Genomic DNA, 24,497 nt, shown 5'->3' with positions numbered 1-24,497 from the left:
AAGCTAAAACAAGCAGGAAATATTTAAAAAATTCATTAAATTAGCTTAATTAGGTATATGTTAACGTTGTAAAGACGTTGAAGATGATTAGAAAAGATTATGATTTGTGGGCGTAGCAGTAAAGAGCTCAAGTTACACCAGAACCTGCATGATTACACTTTTGCTGAGGCAAAATCTTCAATAAAAGCTGTGAAAACGAACATAATGCTTGATCTTTCATCCATTATTATTTCAGGCAGGAGCTAAATGTTGGGCTTGTATGATCAGTTAGTTACCAAAACATTTAACCTTGTCATATTTTATGACTGCTTTGGTGCAAATGCTGACCATAAAGCCTTCGGCAATGCCTGTATAAATCTTGATCATTATGAACACACCAACAAATCTTTCCAATTTGCCTTTCAAGTCTAGAACTACTTCACCATCAGGTCTATAGTAATTTTAAGCAAGACAAGCTCTTCTTTAGCAATGCAGATGATATTAATTTATCACTACCTCTGAAATACTATAAACCTCACTATTTTGTACAATGTCTCACCTAGTTGTTGTGTATTATTATTTACATTAAACATAAAGGCTAATCCAATTACTTGTTGAATGCATTAAGTACTGAATGAACATGAGCTGTCAAAAAGAGGAGGGGGGCAAACTGTCAATAACTGATATTTGATATGTAGTCTTTGCACTGGATATTACAAAATATTTTTAGATTATTTTAAAGGTCACTTACAAATTATACGTTATTATCCCTTTACGTTTATATTCTTTTTAACTAAATGTCTGATTTAAAAAAATAGCCATCATTTTGAATTCTTACCGTATTGTAAAGAAAAAAAAAAAAAAAAAAGAACTTTGGCATTATGAACACAGACGGTCAGTAATACTTTTTTCAGTGGATTACTAACTGAACCAACGTCAAATTAACCGAGATACTTTTTACTTTTATGTCGTTATCTCATAGTTGTCTGGAAAGGATGTGTAGCCAGATGCCTGAAAAAAAATACACACACTAAGGTGTTTATTTTATTTATTTTGCACCTCGTTGATCTTGACTGACAGAGGGGCGGTATGTGTTTTGGTGCTTTGATTTCAGGGTTTTGGTGGAGCAGAGACGACGCCCGACTGCTAGCTTAGCATAGTTTAGCAAGAAGACGCCGCCATTATCAGCGACGCTAGCTAGCTGTTAGCAGCACAGCAGGCCCGAAGGTTTGACGATATCTCCTGTTTTGCCTTTAGTTGTCGTTAATAAGTAATCTACTGTTACCAGCTGCTCACAATAAGTGTCCAGATTTCTGTTAAATCGAACCGACAATCAGTTTACACCTGAAAACCATTGGGCAACTTTACCGCAAGCTAACTCGACGGATTCTGCTAGCTTAACCCACAGCCAACTGCCAGGGATGCTGCAGCGATTTAATTCTTATCTAATGTGCTTTTTAGCGAATATTTACACATTTTTAACCAAACTGGTAATTATTGACCTATTATAGAATGCCAGGAATCTGTTTATTCAGTTATTGTAGCCGTGAGACTGACAATCTGTGTCCGTTTATCCGTATTTTACAAACGTTAATATTGACACAAATTTGGGATGAAACTGTAGTCCATATATTCACTGTTCGCCGCTCTGTGTGGTTAATAAAGGCAGAATTGTGTATGTGTGTGCGAACCTTTTTGATATTGTAAACACGGGTCAACATCCCGATGCCTCTGTCGTTGAGGATGGTGAGTTTTTCTGCCAGTTTCTGCTGGCTGGGCTGGATCACTCCCCGAGACATCTTCTCGCTGTTCTCCTAAATCTCCAATTGGATCCAGAAAAATATAGCAAATCTCCGCAACTTCTGGTACGAAATAGGAAGAAAAAGAGAAGCAATGATTTGTGAAGTTATTAGATTTCGCCCATGTTCAGATTTTCAGGGACAGCAGCTTCCTGTACTCCACCCCACCGTCTCCCTGCCCTTTTTTATTTTTTTCTTCGGTCACAGGGATGAGGAGCTGTCCTGGTTTTCACAACGAGACGGGCGTGTGTTGCATTCACTGACCCTCGTATATATGAACAACTAAACATTAGATGGGAATGTTTTGGGGGGTTGATTTTACATTTTTTTCCTATAATAAAAAAAAAGTTAATAAAACAGGAAAGAAAAAAAAAAACAAAAAAAAAACACAAACTGCCGAAATTACATGCAAAATGATCATATAGATTTAAAAAACAGTTGTAAATCAAAATAGTAAAAATGCGGCAAAAGGCAACCATGAGGAGCAAAATGTCCTTGCATGAGGCACAAATAAGGATTAAGACACAGTCAAGACATAAAACTGAGACAAAAATCTGAAGCACAAAGTACAGGAAATATAAAACAACCTAAACTGAGCCACAAATCACTTTAAAATAATATGAGATGTTCAAACTGACACACAAATTGTTCAAACTGGAAAAAAAAGCACATCCAGAGAGATGGGAAATGACTACAAACAGAAACAAAAAGGTGGGGAATAGATACAAAATATCTCAAACTGAGATACAGGATATGAATTTAGATATGAAAATTTTGAACAAAGACTCCAGAGTGATTTAAAAAGATCAAAACATGAAAAAAACACTGCAAGACAGAGTTGAAGAAACAAAACTACAACTACATCTGCATGAGCTGTGTGAGTTTTCAATCTCGCTTTTCATTCATCCATCCACCCACCCATTTTCTATAGCCACTAATTCCAGTGCAGGGTTGCTGAAAGCTGCAGCCCATCGCAGCAGCTACTGGGCTAGAGGCAGGGTTCACTGAACAGGCCACCAGTCCATCACAAAATTTAATTAACCTTTTGGGTTGAACTTTTTATACCCACAGGTAAATGTGTTTATTTAGTTCAGTGATAGCAGCAGTAACAATTCTGTTTCCAAAATGTTTAGTTTTCCATTTGGGGAAAAAGCTGGAATTTGCTTCGTATGAGATGGCACTGTCTGCTGTAGCTGTCTGGTATACAGGGATGCTGGTAAAAGCAACAACTCACCAATCAGTTAAGCCTAAATAACATTTTGATTTAAGGAATTCCTCTGCTTTAAAGATGTGAGGAAGCAAAGATGCGAGGAAAAAGATCAAACTGATTCTCTGAAAGCACAATAAAACATGGTCATTACGGTGCAGTCAGTAAGAGAGTTTGCTGTTGATCCTTTTTAACTTTTTATTTCTATTACTGACTGTCCCGAGGTGTTTGTAAGATTGCACAACTTCAATGATTAGATGTGAAAGTATCTTTGTGAATGTGGATTTTCCTCTAATAATAAATTGTTTAATTTCTTTTTTCAAAGTATTGAGTTGGAGGTCATACTCATGTACAAAATCATCAGTTTTACTGGCCGACACTAACAGATTAATCCATGTATTTGATAATTGATCTATTGTCTTGTCTGCTGTGGCTCACGTTAGCATAAAAAATAGTAGTAATAATGCTAGATTCAAAGTAATTGTTAGTAATTTAATTTTGAACAAAACAACGTCGTAGTAGATTCCGTAGAATTTACTATTTTACTATGAGTCTTTGAACGCCCCACATTGTTGACGCAGCTTCCGACTCAGCTGTCAGTTCTGTTAAAAAAAACATTGCTGCTTTTCTACACACATTTTCTCGCATTAGATACCTTTACTGTAATTAATAGCGTTTTAAAACTGTGATGACCTGATTCTTTGCGGAAGTTTTGATTTGAAACATCACTTTTAGACCAGGTGGGTGCATAAAAGCAGGAATATAGTCCGTGACTTGATATCATTTACGGATGTTGCATGGTTATATTGATTCACTTTAGCCAAATAGTTTACATTTAGTCCTAAAACAGTGCAACATATAAACCCTCTGCATGTACTGCTAACCCTTAACCTACCTTAGTGCACTGTTTTTGGTTAAAAAAGGACACCAAGGTGTAAAACCTTTAGGACTATGGATCCACAGAAAGAAACTTGATGTGGTATATTTTGTTATTGTTTATCTCATCCTACAACCATTTTTTGCTCCCCTTATTTACTGGATTCTCTGGTAAAACTGATCCTTGCTCTTGTTTCAGCTGTGAACCCTGGTGTGATGCATTCACTGGCTCAGGAGATTCAGGGCTTCTCCAAACATCGACTGAAGAAGCAGTGCACGCGGGTGACCACGGTGACAGGCAGGAAGCTGCTGGAGAGGAGGTGTGATGGAGGAGAGGGAGAGCTGGAGCAAGTTGAGGAGCTGGAGGAGGACAGCGGATGTGGATTCGTACAAGATGAAAGTCTGGACCTTCAAGTTGGTCTTGTCAGACCATTCCTACTGCTGGGTAACATAAATGCTTTCACCACCACTATCACAACTACCACTGTGCAAATCCTTCCATCCTCCAAAGTTATATTATTACTATTGCAATTTACAAAAGTACAGCAACTACAGCTCCTGTGTTTTCTGCTGCTACTTTACATTGAAATTGTGTAAACTGTAAATAAAAACAAAATGCAAGCAGTTTAAAATGATTGAAATCCTCTACTTAATAAAGAATAGCAGAAATGTATAAGCTTATTTTTTTCTAATAAGTCCTGACAATGAGAACACATTCACAAAAGCAGGATTTTTTTCCCCAAATGGAGCGAAGCCATTATTAACACAAATGTATTTCTTGCTGACCATTTAAAAAATGTCTGATAGTTCTGTACTGTGATGGATTTTTATCTTCCAAGGCCAAGAAATGGCTCCTGCACCAGCATCTTCAAATAAAAACAAAACAGCCTAAAATAAAAATCCATAAAAAACCAGCACCTGAAGCAACAGAAAAATCTCTACTGCTTTTTTACTAGATACCAACAAAGAGTGCAATCTACATTTAAGACTGGAATAAAATGGCCCCCAAGTCGTGTCTTTCAGTGACAAGTTAATAAAGTGGCTGACAAAGTAGAAACAGAACTACAATAAATGTTTTATTTTTGTTTTTTTTTAAGACAAACATTGACTCCAAACATATATTTGACATTATCCCATGATTTACTTTAGTAGTCCAGTGTGGGGTCCTTCAAATGACTTTATATACCTCAATTTGGGGTATAGTTGCCCACCCATGTAAACAAAAAACAACTTGTTTAATTAATAGAAAATATTTTTAAAAAGCTTAAAGAAGAGGAAAAAAAATCAAACGGCATTTTCAGCATCAGCCCCATAATGCCTGAATTTATTTACATTTATATATAAACAAAATAAATACAAGGAAAAAAAATAAAGACTGTAATAAAAATAAAATACAATTTAATCTTATATAAATCAATGACAATTCATATAAAAAGATAATAAGTAAATTATCCAAAAATAAATACATAAATCTGAGGAAATAAATAACTGAAATAAATAAATAGAAGAAATAAAATAAACAGGTGGTTTGTTGTAAATTTGCAACACCAGGTGTTAAGAGGTTAAATTCTTTGGTTGTGTCAGCTTAATTCACATGGGTTGGGTTGATAGTGTCTTAGGGTTTATAATACTATACACTATAACATAAAGCTGATCTGAGCTGACTTTGGTCCACAGCCACAGAGTTGACAAAGCTGCTGCCTTTTGTTGTCAATGCAGCAAACATTTACCACATTTTAATCAATTCTTTCATATTAGATCGTAAAAAAGATTTCCCCCCTTTTTTTTTTTTGCTTTTTTCCATGACAGTGCATTTTGAAATGTGATGACAAAGTAATATTTGAAAGAAAAACAGAACAAAAAGTCAGAGTAACATATTTAAAACAAATTTGTTAGAGTAACAAGGATGCATGAGGTTTGTCATTGACCTCTGATTAGCCACGCTGATGGTGACTGCTGGATTCTAGTCTAATTAAACAATAACATAAAAAGAATAAAGGTTCAGACACAAAATTGCTGAAACTGGTCCTGGTGAAGGCTGAGGGTACATTAGCATGCCGCCTGATAGCATCAGATTCTCACACACACTTGACTTTTGCAGCATCTTGTTGAGATGACAGTTATTGAAACCTGATTTTCTCAGGTTATTTCAACAGGATTTTCATCAAGTAAATATAAAATTATTACATTTTATAGAGATATTAGATAATTCAAAAACATTAAGTTTTGTTGTAGGAAGTGCAGATAAAGAGGCATAGGTACAACTAATGAACCCTGCTGCAGCTCAGAGTCACTCAGCACTGTGATAAATTTTCTTTGACCCGTTTTCTTATTGATTACTTAATAAAGATGAACTTGGTTCTAGTGAGAGAGTAAAACACTAACGTCCCTGCAGCAGCTGCTCACATCACATCTATAAACAGACAGAATGCAGGGTTTTCATACAAATCAGTATAACATTAAATACTAATTAGTAGATCAGTGTTTATTTTCTCTGCTTATTTGGGCTCTGTTTGCAAGTTCTGCCTTAACAATAAATTCTAACATATCCCTTTTTCTGCTAATGGTGAATTCATTGAAAACACTTTGCATGCTGGGAATGTGCAGTTTAACGTTACTGTCGGTCTTCAGTATTCCAGTCCACAAAGGGACGAGGTCATTGTTTCTTATATTAAATAAATATATTCCTAATTGCGAATAAATCAATGTCATTAATTTGGAATTCCTCTCAGGCAGATTGGTGACCTGCCCTCCGGCTGGAGGATGCAGGTTGACGTCCCCCACGTGTCAGCATGTATACGTACCCCTGAAATGTCCCTGAGCTCGACATTGAATCCCCACCCAGATCTCAGAGGCTTCTGTCACAAACGCTGTGCCTCGACCTCACTGCAGGAGAGAATATCTCAGCAGGGATCGATTTAAAAAATTACATCTGTTAGGCTCAACAGAGGTGACTCTTTTCTATACAGCGGTTCACAGATAATAGCATGAAACTGGTGCTCACCTCCGAAAATACGACTTAATGGTAAAACAGCAGCTGCACCTTTAGTATCAACCTGGTATGACACTTTGCAGCATCAGTTTTTTAAAAAGGCCTTTTTTCCCCAATACTTTTATTTACTCACATATTGCCTATGGCAAACTACTGAAACAACATTTAACACTATTTTCTTTTTTCTTTGTTATTTATTTATTTTTCTTTCTTTATTTCTTTTTTTTTTTTTTTACTCAGATGGATGGTCAAAAAGTGGAGCTCTTAAATACTAAAAAAGTAACGATAAATAACATAAGGTTCAAATATGCTCACACATACCACATACCACCCACACTGTAGACTCTCTCACACACGTTTGCATGTTCATCAGAAACATAAGAGTCCATGACTTCTATCGAGTAAACGTAGAGGAGAGCTATAATTCGTCAGAGTTGAGTTAAACTTGTGGTGATTAGACAAAATAGCATTTTGAGGATTTGACTTCAAAATATATTTTGGGGGAACACACATGAGTTTTTTTAGGGAGTTTCTGGCTCTAGAGGAAGTGTTTGGTTCAGCCTTTCTGGGCTCCTGTAGTAACATACAGTATATACTGGATTCCTGCCAGTAGCTTCTTCTTAATGTTATATACTGAAACTTTATTCTAAGGTTTTACAGCAGAGTCAGCCCTCTTAAAGAAATTAAAACACCAGCACATGGAGCCAAAAGATTTTCTTTTAACATCATTTACTGCTCAGTAGAAAATGAGATGATGGGCTGCCTGTCTTCTGCACTAAAGAAGACTGAACAGCATCCCTGCATCTTTTCACAGATGTGTCACTTTAAATCTTTTCCCCCTACACTGATGAGACATGTGGGCTGGAGCTGGCTTAGTCCCAAACTCACCCTCTATCCTTCGGATTTAGATTTGCTTCTCAGCACCATGAATTTGGCATTATGTCAAAGTGGCTTGGCTTATGCAAAGAGTGCAAATGTTGCTACTCTGAAGACGTAAGCTGCTGCAGAGAATCTACCCTGGAAACCTGGAGGAAGTCCTGCTGTCCATCTCTGTTTTCTGCCCATATGTCCCCTTCCAGCTTCTGCCATTCAGGACCACCCCTGCTGTCACCATGATAGCTGATTGACTAAATGAGTGACTTGTTTCTATGTTACTGTCACCATCAGTGATTTTCTGTCTCTCTCAGCTCAGTCTTTACCGCTTTTTTTTTTTTTATCCTCCTTTAGTCTTTGACCTTCTTCCTCTGCGGCATTAGTCATTTAAACTTAGTGATGGCTATGCCTTTGCTTACTCTTTTTAGAAAAATCATACATTTCCTTCTCTGCAGCCATAGATAGTATGAACTGTTTATCTCAGCAGTTTCTTAAGCTGCATCGAGTTCTACTATACAAATAATTTGATTCCTATCCTTTTTTCCTGTAGCTTTAAGCCATTTTACTGTTGGTTTCTGCTGACTGATATCTTCCCTGCTTGTGGTTGCAGCTGTTCAAAAAGGGTTTTGTCTCTGGATATTTCCCACTAAGGGATATTGGTGCTGATATCCTGCAGCTTTTGCTTTCTGCTTCTAAACTTCACATAACTTGTCTGTTTTTTAAACACATTCCTGTATGTGTTGGGTTGGCTTTGTCCCCTGGTTTTGTGTGATCTGAAATAAATACACATTATAATTCATGGTTATTTGTAATCTAGAAAATATATCTTTAAAAAAAAAACAGTCTAGAGACATCTTTAATTCACTTTTTTTCCATGAAACTAAAGATGTTAAATGTAAAATCGATGCTTATCGAGAGATAAAAGTAGCCTTTGATCATTTAATAGCTCTACAATAAGCATCTTTTAAGGGACAAGCCCTCCTGTCTGTCTTCTGATCGAGTTCTTTCTGCCATTTCAGCCTCTCAGGATGCAGCCCACGACATCGACACCCTGCAGAGATATAAGGTCAGTACAGAAGGGGGGGGGATCAGTATCACGGGGATGACCTTGCCTTGTTGTGTTAGCATGTGTTGTGACATGAGATTAGAGGCAGCCATGTAGGCGAGCTTTTCCCGTAGGTCTGCAACAGCCAGTGAATAGCCAGAGGAGCTTCATGACTCATGCAGTGACAGTTTAGCTCAGCAGAGGGAGTAAATGATTAGAGTAAGTCTCAGCGCTGCTCCTCTCTGCAGTGGCTGCTCCCAGGCATGAGCATATTGCTGCCTGTGCAGTCTCAGGATGATGAATTAGAGAGATTACAAATGCCTTCACTTCCTGTTTCTGGGATGAAATCTTGACTGCCTAAAAAGGCTTCTCTGGTAACTGTTAATGCTCAGGGGATTTGACAGTTGGCCTACAGGCACTTTATCAAAATGTGTTTGAACAGCGTGTACTAGAGGAAGGTGTATTTTCACACTCAAACAGGCAGAGCAAACAGGAGATGTTCACAGTGGAACCTAAATTTTTTCTGTGTTCAGGGTTCGAATATTCACCTGCATCGTTGCAGGAACATTTTCGGCTCCTTAGCAGCAGATCCGTCTTTTTCTTCTGAAAAGTCATCTCAAGAGATAAGGATGAACCCGTCTGGTTTCTGCTTGCACATAGATTTTAAATCTGTAGTAAAAGAGATTAAAGATGCAAAGAATTTTATGTACACAGCAAAAAGAAGACACTCACTTTGCTATTCTGTAAGAAAAGCAATATCATTTTAATTCCTCGCAATATTTTCATATGTTTGGAACATCATGCTACAGATTAATCAGAAAGAAGTTAAAGATGCACTATGAAAATGCTCAATAAAGTGTTTCATAAGTAATCCTGCTCTTCACTTCAACTTTGTATCATTACTAGAAGTGTAAGTAATTTGGTGTTGAGTCAACATGAGAAGAAAAAGAAGTAATTTTGTAAAAATAAATATATATATTTTTCTTTCATCTTTTTTTTCTATCCATGTTGAATGATAAATAATCTGTGAGTGAAACATTAAATCTGATGATAGCTGAACTGTCTGGAAAGCACCTGCCAGAGAGCAGAAGGGGCATAAGAGCTGATTGGTTATGGTTTATTTTTAATTTGGGACTTCTTGTGGCACATCTGCTTGTGACATCTTCTCGCCGAGCAGCCGGAAAAAGGAATAAATAATTCACAAAATTACTGTAAGAAAAGATGCTTTCTATTAACAAGAAAAGTCAAAGTAATGTCAGGTATAAACTTAAGTCATATCTCTGTATATGGGCATATTTAAATGCGATGAAAATTGTGTGAATCGATAAAAGCTATCACTACATTTTTAATTTAAAGCATCATGACTAATGCCTTACCCCCTCAATTTTAGATCAGACCCTGGCATATCAGTGCCATATTTTATTACTGCACTTCTTTTAGTGTTTTGTGTGTCATTATATGCTATAAACTGTGATGGGATCACACTCTGGCCTGCACTTTCATCAGAATCATTATTGTTCCTCAGTTTCACAGACAAAAAACAGAAAACAGACGCAGAAATAAAATGTAAATTGTCTGAAATGGTCTACATACCTGAAATGTACCGACCAAAAGCATCCACACATCAAAAATGATAGAAAGTATAACAGAGGACAAAATCCTGATAGGAATTACTGTGAATCTCGTCTGTTGGAAATTACAAAGATTTTTTTGAAATTGCACTTTTAAAGGTATATTTAGTTTTTTTTCTCTAAGTAGGGGTTGTGTGAGTAACATCTGTGGGCAGTCAGAATCTTATCTCCAGCAGAATCAGGAGCTAGCCTAGCTTAAACCTACTTAGAAGTCCATGAAACCTTAAGTTGTTGGCTTTACTACATAATTAAATGACTCTGCAGCAGTTCAATACAATTCAAATTCAAAACACTTCATTTGTACCTGAGAGGCAATTTTAAGGCGTGCAAAATGAGATGATGAAAAAAGAAAAAGAAAAAAACTACATATAAAAAACAGGATATGCAATTAAAAAACTTTAAGATAAAATAAAGTACTGGAATAACCTGACATGACTGTAAATATGAAATATAATAATCATCAGCATGTGATGTGATGATTTCACAAGCCAGATAAAAATAAGTATAGATTATTATAAACTATTAACCTAGGAATCTAATAGACCTCAGACAATTGTGATGACCAGAAACTGGTCCAACACAGCCTGAAGATTACAGTTTTAATACCTCCATGTTGATGAAGCGACACACCTGTCCTCTGGGAGGTAGAGGCGTACTGGACCGGTAAGTTGTGGCTTTCAGAGCATTGATGATAAAAACTGACTACGCACACTGGAAGAAGCTTTAATCGGCACGTTTAAACAGGTGTTCCCACGTTCAAAGACTTGCTTAAAAACTTTTATCATAACACACTTCCACTGCCCAAATGATCCCTTCAAGGTGTAACACTTCTAACAAGGTCTTTCAGCTAATACGTCCAGCTCCGCCAAAAACAGCAAAACTTCATAAAGGTTATTATGACGTTGCATCTGTATCTTTTAAAGAAGAGCATTGCCCTTATTAAGTGAACTTATGACTCAGTGAATGAATTAACCAATCATGAAGATACTGGGGGGTATTTTAAACATTTTACTTAGCTAGGTAATTATTTTTATAAACATAATTGCTATAAATTGGACTAATGTGGATTTAATTGGGTTATAATTGGACTACAGTGAGTTGTATTGAATTGGGAAGAACTGTAAAGTACCTTGAGATGACTTTGTTGTGAATTTGTGTCAAATAAAGCTAAATGCTCTCTTTAGACAAATTCACTGTCAACAAAAAGTCATGATACGACCAGTCCAACGCTAACGAAGCTCCCAGACAGGCAGGATTTATCCAAAATGGAAAACAAAACAAAAAAAAAAAACAACACAAAACAAATATGCTCACATTATTAAAGGATCAGTGATTTCCTGAAACAGTTGCCCACTGCAGCTTTTTAGTTCAACAAGAAGAAATAATGCCTCTGTTGGGACCATTTCAGCTGCAGATCGGCTTGTATTTAGTGTTGGATTTGTGCAGATGGGATGGTGTATGTGCTGTAGGGACACAGTAAACTTCATGGGTTGTATTTGATGTATTTTTTATACGTTATGGAAATTTTCCAGCAGGACCAGATTATGATCTGTTTGGCTTTTAATGGGAATTTCCATCAATAATACAAGTATACTGTGGTATCAAACATATCCTTTATCATGTGGAATAGGATGTTAGATGATACAGTCTGTCTAAAAGCACATTAGCATGATGCTAAGATGTAACACAGGAGAGAATTTAGCTCTCTGAGGTAAGCTAAATTTAAGTGAGAGTAGACAGATACTGCAAAATGAATTGGAGCCATCTGTCTTCTTTTCCCCCACACTCATTCCTCTTCATCTTTCTTTCACCTCTCTGTCAGCCCTCTTCTTTCTTTTCCACTCTGTCTTTCTGCCCTCTCTCTTTCACATTTAGCTTGTGTCAAGTCATCAATATGGCTGACAGAATATCTCTCTTTGTCTCTTGCCAAAGCGAAGAGCCTTTAAAGAAAGTCAATGCTCAGGGGTCATTTGTTCAAGGAGTTTTCATGTCTCTACACCCCCACCCCTTCTACTCCATTTCCCCTCCTCCTTTGTCAGGTGTCTCATGTGCTAAATGTGGCCTACGGAGTCACTAACCTCTTCCCAGATCAGATGGTCTATAAGACGCTCCAGATCCTGGACCTCCCAGACACTCAGATTACTTCATATCTGGAGGAATGCAGCGCCTTCATAGATCAGGCTCGAAAACAGGTACGTGCACACACAGACACACTTTTACATGGATCAAAGATGTGGGCAAATATTTAAAATGAAATAAAGCAACATTACTTTTATATGCAGTATAAGTTCTTCCAGGTTGCAACTTCGTGTAAGTCCCTGCGCATCATAAAGTTTTTCCGGAAGGTTTGTAAGACTAAAAACTCATGGCTTTAAAGGAAAATGAAACTCTTTCTGTACCGATCTGAATTTATACAGATGGAAAGAAAAAGACAAACAAAGATCAGCTTGAGATTTTGGATAACTACTTCTTATTGCTTTCATCAACATAACTGATCCAATCACGTAAATGAATGAGTTAGCAAATAGCTGACTTAGGTTCCCCTGAAAGACCGGTTTGTGCAGCCTGTATGGCTAAGGTGTAGTAAGACCTCGTTTGCCATGTTTTACAGCTTGTATTAGACTTTAAAGACCTTACAGATACATGGGTTTCTTGGAAAGTTTGTGCTACTCTATCAAGGTTTAACCACTGATTTTCAGTAATGTTAAGGTTGGATGACTGTAACATACACCATATTGCCAAAAGTATTGGCTCAACTGCGTTGACTCTTGTATGAATTTAATAGACACCCCATTCTTCATACGTTCAATGTGACGGTGGCCCACCCTTTGCAGCAATAACAGCCTCAACTCTTCTAGGAGGGCTTTCCACAAGGTTTAGGAGTGTGTTTATAGGAATTTGTGACCATTCCTCCAGAAGTGCATTTGTGAGGTCAGACACTGATGTTGGACGAGAAGGCCTAGCTCTCAGCCTCCACTCTAATTCATCCCAAAGGTGTTCGTCAGGACGCTGTGTAGGCCAGTCAAGTTTATCCACATCAAACTCGCTCATCATGTCTTTATGGACCTTGCTTTGTGCTCTGTGGCACAGTCATGTTGGAACAGGAAAGGGCCATTCCCAAACTGTTCCCACAAAATTGGGAGCATGGAATTGTCCAAAATCTCTTGGTATGCTGAAGTTCCTTTCACTGGAACTGAGGGGCCAAGCCCAGCTCCTGAAAAACAATCACACATCATAATCCCCCCTCCACCAAACTTTACACTTGGCACAATGCAGTCAGACAAGTACTGTTTCCCTGGCAACCGCCATACCCAGACTCTTCCATCAGATCGCCAGATGGTGAGGCGCGATTTGTCACTCCAGAGAAAGCGTCTCCATTGATCCAGAGTCGTTCTCTACACCACTGCATCCCACTCTTTGCATTGCTTTTGGTGATGTGTGGCTTGGGTGCAGCTGCTTGGCCGTGGAAACCCAATCTATGAAGCTCTATCCGCACTGTTCTGGAGCTGATCTGAAGGCCACATTAAGTTTGGAGTTATGCAGCAATCGACTCTGCAGAAAGTTGCTGACCTTTGTGCACTATGAGCCTCAGAATCCTGAGTTGCTGTCGTTCCCAATCGCTTCCACTTTGTTATGATACCACTGAGAGTTGACTGTGGAGTATTTAGGACATTTCACGACTGGACTAGTTGCACAGGTAGCATCTTAACACAGAACCACGCTGGAATTCACTGAGCTCCTGAGAGCGACCCATTCCTTTACAGATGTTCGTAGAAACAGTCTACATGCCTCAATGCTTGATTGTTATACACCTGTGGACATGGAAGTGATTGGAACACCTGATTTCAATTATTTGGAAGAGTAAGTGAATATGCATGGCAATATAGTGTATTGTGCTGGTGTGCAGTTCTCTTAGAAAGTTTTCTTAGTTTTTCAGGTTTCACCTTGAGCTGTACAGTTCTTGTTGTCTGACATTTTTAATGTATAATGCATGTATAATTATAATAATAGGAAACAGCTACATCTTTGCTAATTTCTGACAGCCTTTCCCAAGATTGGAGATCTTTATAAACTTACGCTCAGATGCTCATATGGTCCCCAAACTTTTGTCTCATGCTTCTTCTCTTTTATATACCTGAGAATACCTGAGTACAAAAATTAGTGGAAAAAAAAACATTTTTACATTCCTGAGAATCCCTTAATTTTTCAATCATGTAATTGTTCATGGTAGAAATTTTACTGTTTTACTGTGACTGTATATAAACCATCACCAAAACTGAATCTTCTCAGGGCTTTTTTCCATGAAGGTAAAAGATTATTTCAGGTCTGAGTCATTTGCATTTCCATCTAGGGATAAGGTACAGGGTTAATTAGGCGAATTAAGTCAGTTGAAGTGTGAAATACATCCCCTCTCCTTGCTGCTGTGTCAGGCTGCAGCTCTAACACAAAGCAGTGAAAGGTGGAAGTGTGCTTCAGCTGCATTCACTTTACTGTTGAACATTTCTGCAGGGTTGTAGGTGCTTTCATTTGTGCCTCAAAGCATTACTGCTGTAAAACAACCAGAAATGAATATTTAATGGCTATGGTTCACTGCTTTGTTGTCACAATGTCTCTCTTGGCCTGTCACAGTTACTAATTAATCATGTAAATGCAACTATTCCAGTTATTTGACATAATACTGATCGTGGTTGTATAACTGTCTTCATGCACCTGTATAAAAGCAGCTGGGTGAGGGAAAGTTGATGTCCTTCTGTCTTCTGCTGTAGATATGTTATCTCTTGGTTATAATTTAATTTACTTTCCACTGAATAGCTGTAATTCTTTGTTAGAGTCAAATAGATTTTAAATTGTTAGTAGGATTGTAGTGAACAGCAGCATAAAAATGAAGGCTGAAAGACAATTAAATAGCTAATTGCAATAATTTGAATGACAAATAATCGTCTAGTAAAATTTCAGAATCAGTAAAACCCATAACTCTCCAACTAATAACACTGCAGTGTGAATAAATTGCTCAGTCAGCATAGAATAGAATAGAATAGAATAGAATAGAATAGAATAGAAATCAGTGCTGCTAATACTGGACAGATTCTGGTGAAAACCACATTAGGATTTAACACCAAATTATAAAACAGAAACCCAAAGACTAAATACATTTATTTTTGATCCATTGTTTACTTGTGGTAAATGAGCACTTTTCAGCCCAGGCCAATCAATGAGCCAGATTTTCTTCTGCTTTCTTCTTAAGGTGGATTTATTCTCCCCCACCACCTGCATCACCGTTGTAGGTGGTGCGTAGCTTCGCGGAGGCCTGACGTGCACTCCTGCTATGCAGACTGTTACGTGGAAAAACTCCCTTATAGTCAATTTGCGATTACGAGTTTCTGGATTTCTGAATCTTCTCGCTGAATTTGTGTAGTAACTGCCATTTTTAAAAACAACACCCAATGGATAAAGTTAACAAACACACTGAACCTTACAGGACGCCATTATCCATCAAAACGACACGTACGCTCTACGCTCGAGTGCGAGAGCAAACTCACCAGCGTCAGCTACGCCGTAACCGACCACACGCAGACGCTGCGCAGGTATAAATCCACCTTTAGTCAAAGGTCATTTTGCGAAATAGTGCCCCCTAGTGAGCAGCTGTTGTAACTGCATGACATGGTCGAGGTGGTTCGCTTCGCTTGAGTAAAATGCAATGTGGAAACAATTTCCCACCCAATTAAAACAAGCTTCCTGGACTGGCCTGGTATGAATATGCTCTAAAATTTTTACAGTAACAATATTTTTACATGATGTTTTGAAGTAGTTTAGATGCTTCTGAGTATTTCAGTCAATACAACAACGGTTCCCACTCAACACAATCATCATCTGTTAAATGTTGGAAGATTGTGCAGTAAAAAAAAATCCTTTGAAGTGCAAATGTGCAGCAGCTGCATCCAGTTGATTTACCCGAGTCATTTTTACTTCAACTGACCACTGCAGACAAAGCACACACACACACACACACACACACACACACACACACACACACACACACACACACACACACACACACACACACACACACACACACACAGAGTATTTCATGCTTTTCCCAAATGAAAAAATGTATGAAATCAATTTAAACACTTCTGCATCCACCTTCTCTCAGGAGGCTGATGTAGCCTGAAAGCACCTCCTTTCATATCTGTTGGCTAATTTAACATGTCATTGTGCACACACAGCTGTTCTGCTTCCTCGCGGTGATGCATTTACACACATCTTCGCTCCGCACTTATCTGCAACTCAGCACAAAGGTGAGGAGGGTGGTCGGATTACCTATTAAAAGGCTCAGATCATCTCATGTGCAAAGTGAAAAATCTTCTCTGCTCAAACTCGGTTTATGAGACACATGTTATTCTTTATTAGGCCCTTATTTCCTGTCCCAGACTTTCAGTTTTTCCTTTGTGTGTCTGTCAGGAGATTGACCATAAGCAGAACATAATGTGATGTGAGCACTGATATGAAAACACTTAATGAAGTAACAGCAATACAAAAAACTCCAAAACCAAATTAAGTCTGTGTTTGCTGTGATGGATTATCTGGTTAAGGCAATTCTCAGTCAGTACAAGTTTAGTTTTTTTTTCTTCCAAAAGAAAGAAAACAAGACTTGGTATGTAACTGTGTTGATGCAGAAATCAGCAGAGGAACTAGTTCATGGATAGAATTTGGAAAAGACTCAAATCTGTCTGATCTGTATGGGTTTCATTAGATTAGTTTGTATTTTACCCAGAGGAACCGATTGATTGGTTTAGATTTTTAAAAGGAAAGCACAGACAGCAATGATAACATGTCAATTGTTTCTAGCCAATTTAAAACTGTTGACCCCTCAATGGGTATTGACTGACACAGAAAATCAAAATTGTGCTTAGAGTTTCAGTTCCGCTCCATTTCTGCCTGAACAGAGACCATATCCTGCGATGAAAGGCTGCAGACTGAACTAAAGAGACAAATGTGTCAATATGCTGGGCTTCAGAACTGAGCCGTGGGCCTGCATGTTTTTATTGTTTAAGAGATGTGGCTGGAATTTTAAAGAAAATATACCTCCAGTCAGGCACTCTAGGCAGTAAATAATTACACCAGCATTGATATGAATCATTTGGTAAGTTTTGACACACATGCAAAGCCACAGTTTCAGATTTCTTTCATCTCAACATGCTCAATGTGCTCTGTCTAATGAGGCTTTTAGAGTTTTTGGAAAGCGAGAGAAAAACTGGTTTTCAGAGAAACAAAATGAAGTAAAATGACACTTCATGCTGTGATTTTGCTGAACTGTCACGGTGGGACACACTAGAATAATTCATTAGAAGATGGTAATCATTTTTAAATGATACAAAAACATAATTACTCACTTAATGTCACGGTTTCTGGTCCTGTGAGATAGCCTGTAAGACTTCTACCCAAACTATTTATATTTCAAGAGTCAATTCGTATGTGGACAGGAGTTTTAAAAAAACTAAAAAAATGAAATCTAATACAACTGGCCCTGACATGCATTTATGCTCAGTTCTTTCGAACCCAACTGCCCTCATACTTCCATGCATTCTTTACATTGCCATAGTTGTAATACCTCCATTTGATTTTTTTTTTTCTTTTTCAGCCATTCTATTGTAGATTTGCGCTGAGTTTGAGATAATTGTCCTGTTGCATGAGCCAATTTTAGCCAAGCTTTAGCTTTATCATCATAGTTGACTATAATATTTAGATATTGAGAGTTCATGGTCTAATTAATGACTGCAAGCTCTCCAGGTCCTGGGGCTGCAAAACAAACCCACATTATCAACCCTCCACCACTGTGCTTCACAGTTGGTGTGAAGTGCTTCCATGATCTTTTTAGAGAGAGGCTTTCTCCTGCAACCCTTCCAAACAAGCCATTCTTTTTTAATCATTTTCTAATTATACTGTCATGAACTTTAACATTTTAACTAAGGCTTGAAGTGTCTGAGATGTAGCTCTTGGTTTTTTGTTTTTTTTATAAGTTTTTCTGACTGTTGCTTAGTTTAACCTTGGACTGAACTTACTACGACATAAACTCCTGGGAAGACTGGCACCTGTCTTGAATGTGTTCCATGTGTAAATTATCTTTCTGGCTATACAATAATGATCTCTGTATAGTTTGGATATGTTCTCCTTCATAGATTGATGGGCAGAAACAGTTACTTCTCTGAGATCAATGCAGACGTCTTTCTTCCTGGTTAACACACCTGAATCATCAAGAGCAGCAAACTGACAGAACATATGTTTTTACGAAGATACTCACATGGATGATGACCAGTCTGTATTTTCACTAAGTTGTGTGTTGTTAATTTGAGGTTGTATTTACCTTATATTAAGACCTGCAATGATAAGATTTTTTTTGTCCTAATAGATAAAACCTTAAAATAGGATGATTTTTAATTACATTATCACGTGACTGTAACCTCACTGTACAGGGAGCATGATTCTATGTTGTGCATACGATTTTTTTCTGAGTGCACCACTAGAAAATGTAAAGGTTTATGGGTAAAGACCAGTGGTCGGTTGCAGAAAATACCCTCAAATAAGATTTTCCTCATAGTCCCAGTTAAGGTTTTATTAGTTGCCCAAAACATTTTAACCTTGTACTGAACATCTTTGAATATAGACTTAAGTCTTCATTGTTTTGTCCTTAGAGTAATCTTTTTAATCATTAAGCTGTGGCACAAGCCCTATAAGGGGAAAATCCACCCAAATAATAATAATAATGATAATAAAAAAATCTAGTGCATATCCTTAAATAAGAGCAATTACTTTGGCATAATAGATTCAACTGTAAATGTCACTTTTCACAATTGGGCTCCTGTAATGAATTAGCAGTTATTGCCCCAAATATCTTCTGAAACAGTTGGTGGCAATTTAGTTTCCATAAATCAACATCACTTCGTCCCCACTGTGATGACGTTCCTGTATAAACAATATTTATGATTTGGTTTGCAGATACATCCACAGGTGTACTGGGAAACATCATCCTGAGGTCATTAGGTGTTTCAGATCTTTCACCATCAGACCCAGCCAGGGTTGATCAGGCCCTGACTCGTGTCCCAGCAGCACTGGCCCATGAGTTGAACCTTTTAATCCAGATCCACCTAGAGACTTCCTGCTGTAGCCTCAGGGTAGATTTGATGCCAATCCTCTTTGCAGCTCCTCAGATGCCTAGAAGGTGCAGGTCTTTCACAGGGAGTTTGCAACAAAGCCTCAGCCTTCCACTTCTGTCGGCTCGTAGTATGTTCTCCAGATATTCCGCCAGTACTAATCAACTAGTACTTTAATCTCTTGTTTGCTTTTCTCATATGAAAATGCAGCACACTTCTTTACCGTGGCCAGCTTTGCTAAAGTGTTGGTGTATTTGACGTTACATGACTGCAGTTCAAACAGCTGGAAAACATTAACAGAAAGAATCAACATTTAAAGACACGCTACAGAACTTGCAGATTTTCTCAGACGTGCCCCTTATCGACAGCTGACTGCATCCATCTTGCATCCTACCTGTACTGTGAATTCTCTCCAGCCAGTAAAGGACAGTTTTATCTCGACTTTTGTCTCATCTCTTGCTCTGTCCCTTTCTCTCTTTCTTTCCCTCTCTTACTCTGATAACGTCCTATTGCGTTTCTTTGCTGAATCAGCCGTGGCACACGTTCAAAATGGCAGGTGTGTTTAGTGTGTGGTGCGGTGCGTGAAGTAAAACTCAGCTGCAACGTCATGTTCTGAGAATAAATCATCATGAAGTGCGGTTTCTCAGCCTTGGGATGCTGCTGGGCAGCAACAGCTCCAGAAATGTACATGATAAATGTTACTGCGCCATTAAATGAGTCAGGAACTCGTAGTTGTAAAGGTCAGAAAGTTACATTTCCAATTATACTGTAGTAAATATATTTATATAATATTAAAAAAGTTTCACCTGGTCGCAACATCCTGATCAAATTCTCTCAGTGTGTCTTGTTTTTATTATTCTGTTCCTGGGAATGTATTATCTTTTTTTCTCCTCTGACCAGAGTGGTAGTCTGTGTGCTTATTTTTTGTGACAGTAACGGTGAGTGAGACAAACCATCTCCATGGAAACAGTGGAAATTTTGTAGTAAATTTTTGATTTTATTTACTTAAGGAAACATTTAATTAATTCACTAATTAGAAATAGAGGACACCGAAGTACATCTAGTGTTTATTTTGTTTGACTTGTAATTCCAATTTACTGTTTTCCTGCCTCGTATTTAATCTTTCTTGCTGTAGGAAGGTGTGGTGCTGGTCCACTGCAACGCTGGTGTGTCACGCTCTGCGTCCATTGTGATTGGCTACCTGATGTTGGGGGAGGGGCTTTCGTTTGATGATGCATACAGCCAAGTGAAGCTGGCAAGACCATCGATCCGCCCAAACCCTGGCTTCTATCAACAATTACAGAACTACAAGGCTTAAGGGACTACAAATGGCCTCAGAGGACTACAACACCCAAACTCTGAAATGCTCTGGCAAGTGGTGATGAAAACAGCCATGGCATCTGTCATCAGCTGTTTTCAACTCTGCTTTGGGATTTGAACATGCAAGGCACTACTTCGTCTTTATCTACTACTGTGTATAAACTAAACTAGCTGCAAACAAGCTTGTTTAGGTCCCGAGGTCCTCTGTGTATTCTGTGAGTTTCTGAGATTAAAATGTGGCACAACAGATAGAGAAAAAATCCACACTTCAGGACATGTGGAGAAATTCACTGTGTGCGACATTAATTAGTATAGGGAATAAATATCAGACAAAGAGCTGTGGACTGTGGAGAATGCACAGACATACTTTCAGAAAAAGCAGTAAAACTTCCATTTTTTTCTACTTATGGATTATATGTTGTTAAGCCATTAGTCTGTGGTCTGACCGTATGGAGTGAAAATAGTTTCATAATGGTTACAGATGTGTAAAACTATTTGTTACTAACTTTGGAACTTGCAAACGTGTGTTTAAATCCACAAAGAATTTTTATACATGCACACTTACAGGCTTTTATCCTCAACCTCATAGATGTGATTAAGTTTGTGTTAAAAAAGCCTCTTGTGCATACAGATGGTTAAATGTACTAAAATGTAATTATAATGACACGAATTTCACTCCATATGGTTGTGTTTTCTGACTCAATAGTTTTTAAATGTAGTAATCTATGAGCATATGTTTAAAAAATAAAAAAAAAAACTGTCTGTCCCAGTGTCTGTTATTCAGTCACCCACTGATTGTTGAGTGGGGAGGGGTTTAGGATGTTTACACCAACAGCCTCAGTGATATTAGATTCCTTTTTTTCCAAGAGAAAATAAGTAATATTTGTAAGAACACAAACAGCAGACGGATGCAGTAGCTATAATGAGAACGGTCACCAGGAATAATAAAAAGACACAAAAGTGAGAAAAGCTTTAAAAAATAAAGCTTTAAAATCCCAAAGAGGACTTTGTTATTTCTTGTATTTTTAAGGTGCATATGTAAAATGAGCTCAGCATGAACAAAGGGGATATGGTTAAGGAAAAAAGTAGAAAAAAAAAACTTTTGTGGTATTGAATTGAAAGTGGTATAAAAACACGAAAACCAACAACAGCCAGTTTGTTTGTTTGTCCTGAGCTGCTGTAATAACATGTTGGTACAGAATGGTAGACTATTGTTTTAGCTTTAAACTCCAAAGCTGTCATTTCTGAGTTCAAGCTTAAGTAGAACATGAAAAAGACAATCTGTAATATCATTAAAAATGTCTGTAAATTTAAAGAATATTAGTATTTTTTGGAGTTTTACATTATAAAATATACCGATTGCATTACTATCCATCTTAATGTTACACTCTAGATCTGTTTGTAGATGAAAAACTGCTGAAAACTCATTTCAGAGATACTTATTTCATTTGCAGGGTAAAGCTTCTTCTTAAAGAAGCTTCAGCCTTCCTCGATGTTTTTCTCAACTTCAACAGCATCGGTTTAAATGGGTTCTGCCTTGTCTCTTTCAATTTCACAACTATACAAAGCTGACGCTGTAACAGCAGCTCTCTTGAAATAATTAGCTTGTAATTAACTTGTTAGATAATGAGGGAGATTACAGTTGGCTGTATAACAAATACAGCTGGGACGAGCTCCTGACGATTTGATTGCAAAGGTCTTGTATTTAAATATTCACCGCTTCAAACGAAGAAAGATGTGTTTTCGGTCGCCCAGCTGGAAACATTTACTGATGAGTACTGGTGCTGATTAATGTCCAGAGTTTTACATTAAAAGGGAGATGTCTGCAGTGAATATTTACATCATTCAAAGCTTACAATGCGTCATGTAGAAAATAAGAAAATGAATTCACTGGCTTACATCTGCAATGTTCTAATGGATTACAATAGTTCAGACATTTACTGCTACAGACAACTGACTGATAAAAATCCATTTGCATCTAAAACAGAGTTTTAGATGCAAGTGTCATGAGCGCCTACATTCATCATTGTTCTCATCTTAAACTGTCATTTAACAGCTGCAGTCTGGACTAAACTGTTGGAACAGCTACCAGACGGATGGACTGTGTTCAGAGGATGAATTCTTCTAATGCAGTAGTCTTGTTTTGTGAAATGGACAACAGAGAACGAGAAAAAACGTCAAACTGTTGTGAGGAACATTGTTCAGTTATATTTGCCTGTCCTGCCACTGTTTTTGTTTAGTTTGTCTTGAAAGTTTCCCATCCATCCATCCAGCTGGGTAACATGGACAGCAGTTCATGCAGGGAAGCCCAAACTTTCCTTTCCCTTGCCACTTCTTCCAGCGTATCCCAGGGAATCACAAGGGTTCCCAGGCCAGCCGAGAGACGCAGTTTCTGAAGGGTTTCCTGTGTCTTTCTCTGTGCCTCCTCCCCTTAAATTGCCACCTTACCATAGTGGAGGTGCAAGAAACCATAATATCTATGTGAGGTTGAGGACACAACCATAATTCCATTTTACCCTCAGCTCCATCTTTAAAAACAGGTGTACCTCGTTTCCTCTATATGTGGGAAAGAGAGTTTGCCCCCTTTCTGATTGCTTTCTTTTTTTCTTTTTTTTTTTTGCATGTTTGTCATACTTAAATATTTCAGATCAAACAAATTTAAATATTAGTCAAAGACAATACAAGTAAGACAAGGCAGTTTTTAAATAACTATTTTTATTATCAAGGAAGACAAAATCTAAACCTTCATGGTCCTGTGGGAAAAAGTGATTGCCCCCTAAACCTAATAACTGGTTGGGCCACCCTTAGCAGCAACAACTGCAGTCAAGCATTTGCAATAACTTGCAATAAGTCTTTTATGGCGCTGGGGAGGAATTTTGGCATGTCCAAGCCACATTGGGGGGTTTGCACATGAACCGCCTTTTTAGGGTCATGCCACAGCATCTCAGTAGGATTCATTTTGTGTTTACTTGTGTTGTCTTTTTTTTCTGTTTTCTGTAAAATATGAAATTTATATTTGGACTTATTTGGGATCAATACTTTAAGTATCGAGGTTTTACACCAGGGGGTCTCCAATTTTTTCCATTTTAGGGCCCTCTAAAAGACATCAGCCTCTGGCTGGGGATCCCCTTTGCAAACCCACAAAACCGACCATGATGTAACTAAGAAAGATAAAATTTTAGATATTATAATATGATTTTTTTAATCAATAATATAATAAATAAATGAATAACTTTAATTTTTATTTTATAGAGATGATATATAATTATTTGTTTTAATTATTTTATCATAATAAATGAAAAGATCTATAATTTATGCTGTTGAGGCATCTGAAAAAATACTAATGATAACATACTTTGATGGGGTCATTTACGTTGTGTGTCATACCTATGTGGATGACTATAAATTCAGCCTTCATTAGGATGTTCTGACACAGTAACACGTTCTAATACAACAATGGCATCAGAATGACTAATATAGGGAAATTGGGACACCCTCCTGGAGCCAGGCCAGGGGGGATTGATGAACCCTATCCTTGCTACCTGGGGGAAAATCACAGTTAGCTGAACTGTGAACTTGTTGGTGGCCAAAAGCAGAGACCTTGGCAGTCCAATTCTTGGTTA

The 24,497-nt window shown here is 37.7% G+C and overlaps 2 protein-coding genes across 7 annotated transcripts in view; one reads left to right on the top strand and one right to left on the bottom strand.

Moving 5' to 3' along the window:
* The window catches only part of nckap1 (NCK-associated protein 1), a 39,922-nt gene extending 37,974 nt beyond the window's left edge, over positions 1-1,948 (bottom strand). For 2 of the 4 annotated variants that reach the window (XM_042010149.1, XM_042010150.1), the window contains exon 1: positions 1,671-1,948. In XM_042010149.1, coding sequence (XP_041866083.1) covers positions 1,671-1,778 — 108 coding nt within the window. In that variant the 5' untranslated portion in view covers positions 1,779-1,948. The remainder of the gene's footprint in view (positions 1-1,670) is intronic. The other 2 variants (XM_042010151.1, XM_042010152.1) reach the window with 1 other exon arrangement.
* On the top strand, positions 1,008-21,640 carry LOC121655473 (dual specificity protein phosphatase 19-like). Of its 3 annotated transcripts, none has more exons than XM_042010154.1 (5): positions 1,008-1,206; positions 4,061-4,306; positions 8,746-8,792; positions 12,442-12,594; positions 20,690-21,640. In XM_042010154.1, exons 2-5 carry the CDS (start codon positions 4,078-4,080, stop codon positions 20,870-20,872), a joined length of 612 nt encoding a protein of 203 aa, XP_041866088.1. In that variant the 5' UTR covers positions 1,008-1,206; positions 4,061-4,077; the 3' UTR covers positions 20,873-21,640. The 3 variants fall into 3 exon arrangements, with proteins under 3 accessions (XP_041866088.1, XP_041866087.1, XP_041866089.1); XM_042010153.1 differs by lacking the exon at positions 1,008-1,206 and adding an exon at positions 1,994-2,655; XM_042010155.1 differs by lacking the exon at positions 1,008-1,206 and adding an exon at positions 3,582-3,725.
* The last annotated feature ends 2,857 nt before the right edge of the window (positions 21,641-24,497 follow it).

Source organism: Melanotaenia boesemani, chromosome 16, assembly GCF_017639745.1.
Source record: "Melanotaenia boesemani isolate fMelBoe1 chromosome 16, fMelBoe1.pri, whole genome shotgun sequence".
In the NCBI taxonomy this organism is placed as follows: domain Eukaryota; kingdom Metazoa; phylum Chordata; class Actinopteri; order Atheriniformes; family Melanotaeniidae; genus Melanotaenia; species Melanotaenia boesemani.
The sequence above is the reverse complement of the archived record's forward strand: the minus strand, read 5'-3'. Positions and strand labels throughout refer to the sequence as shown.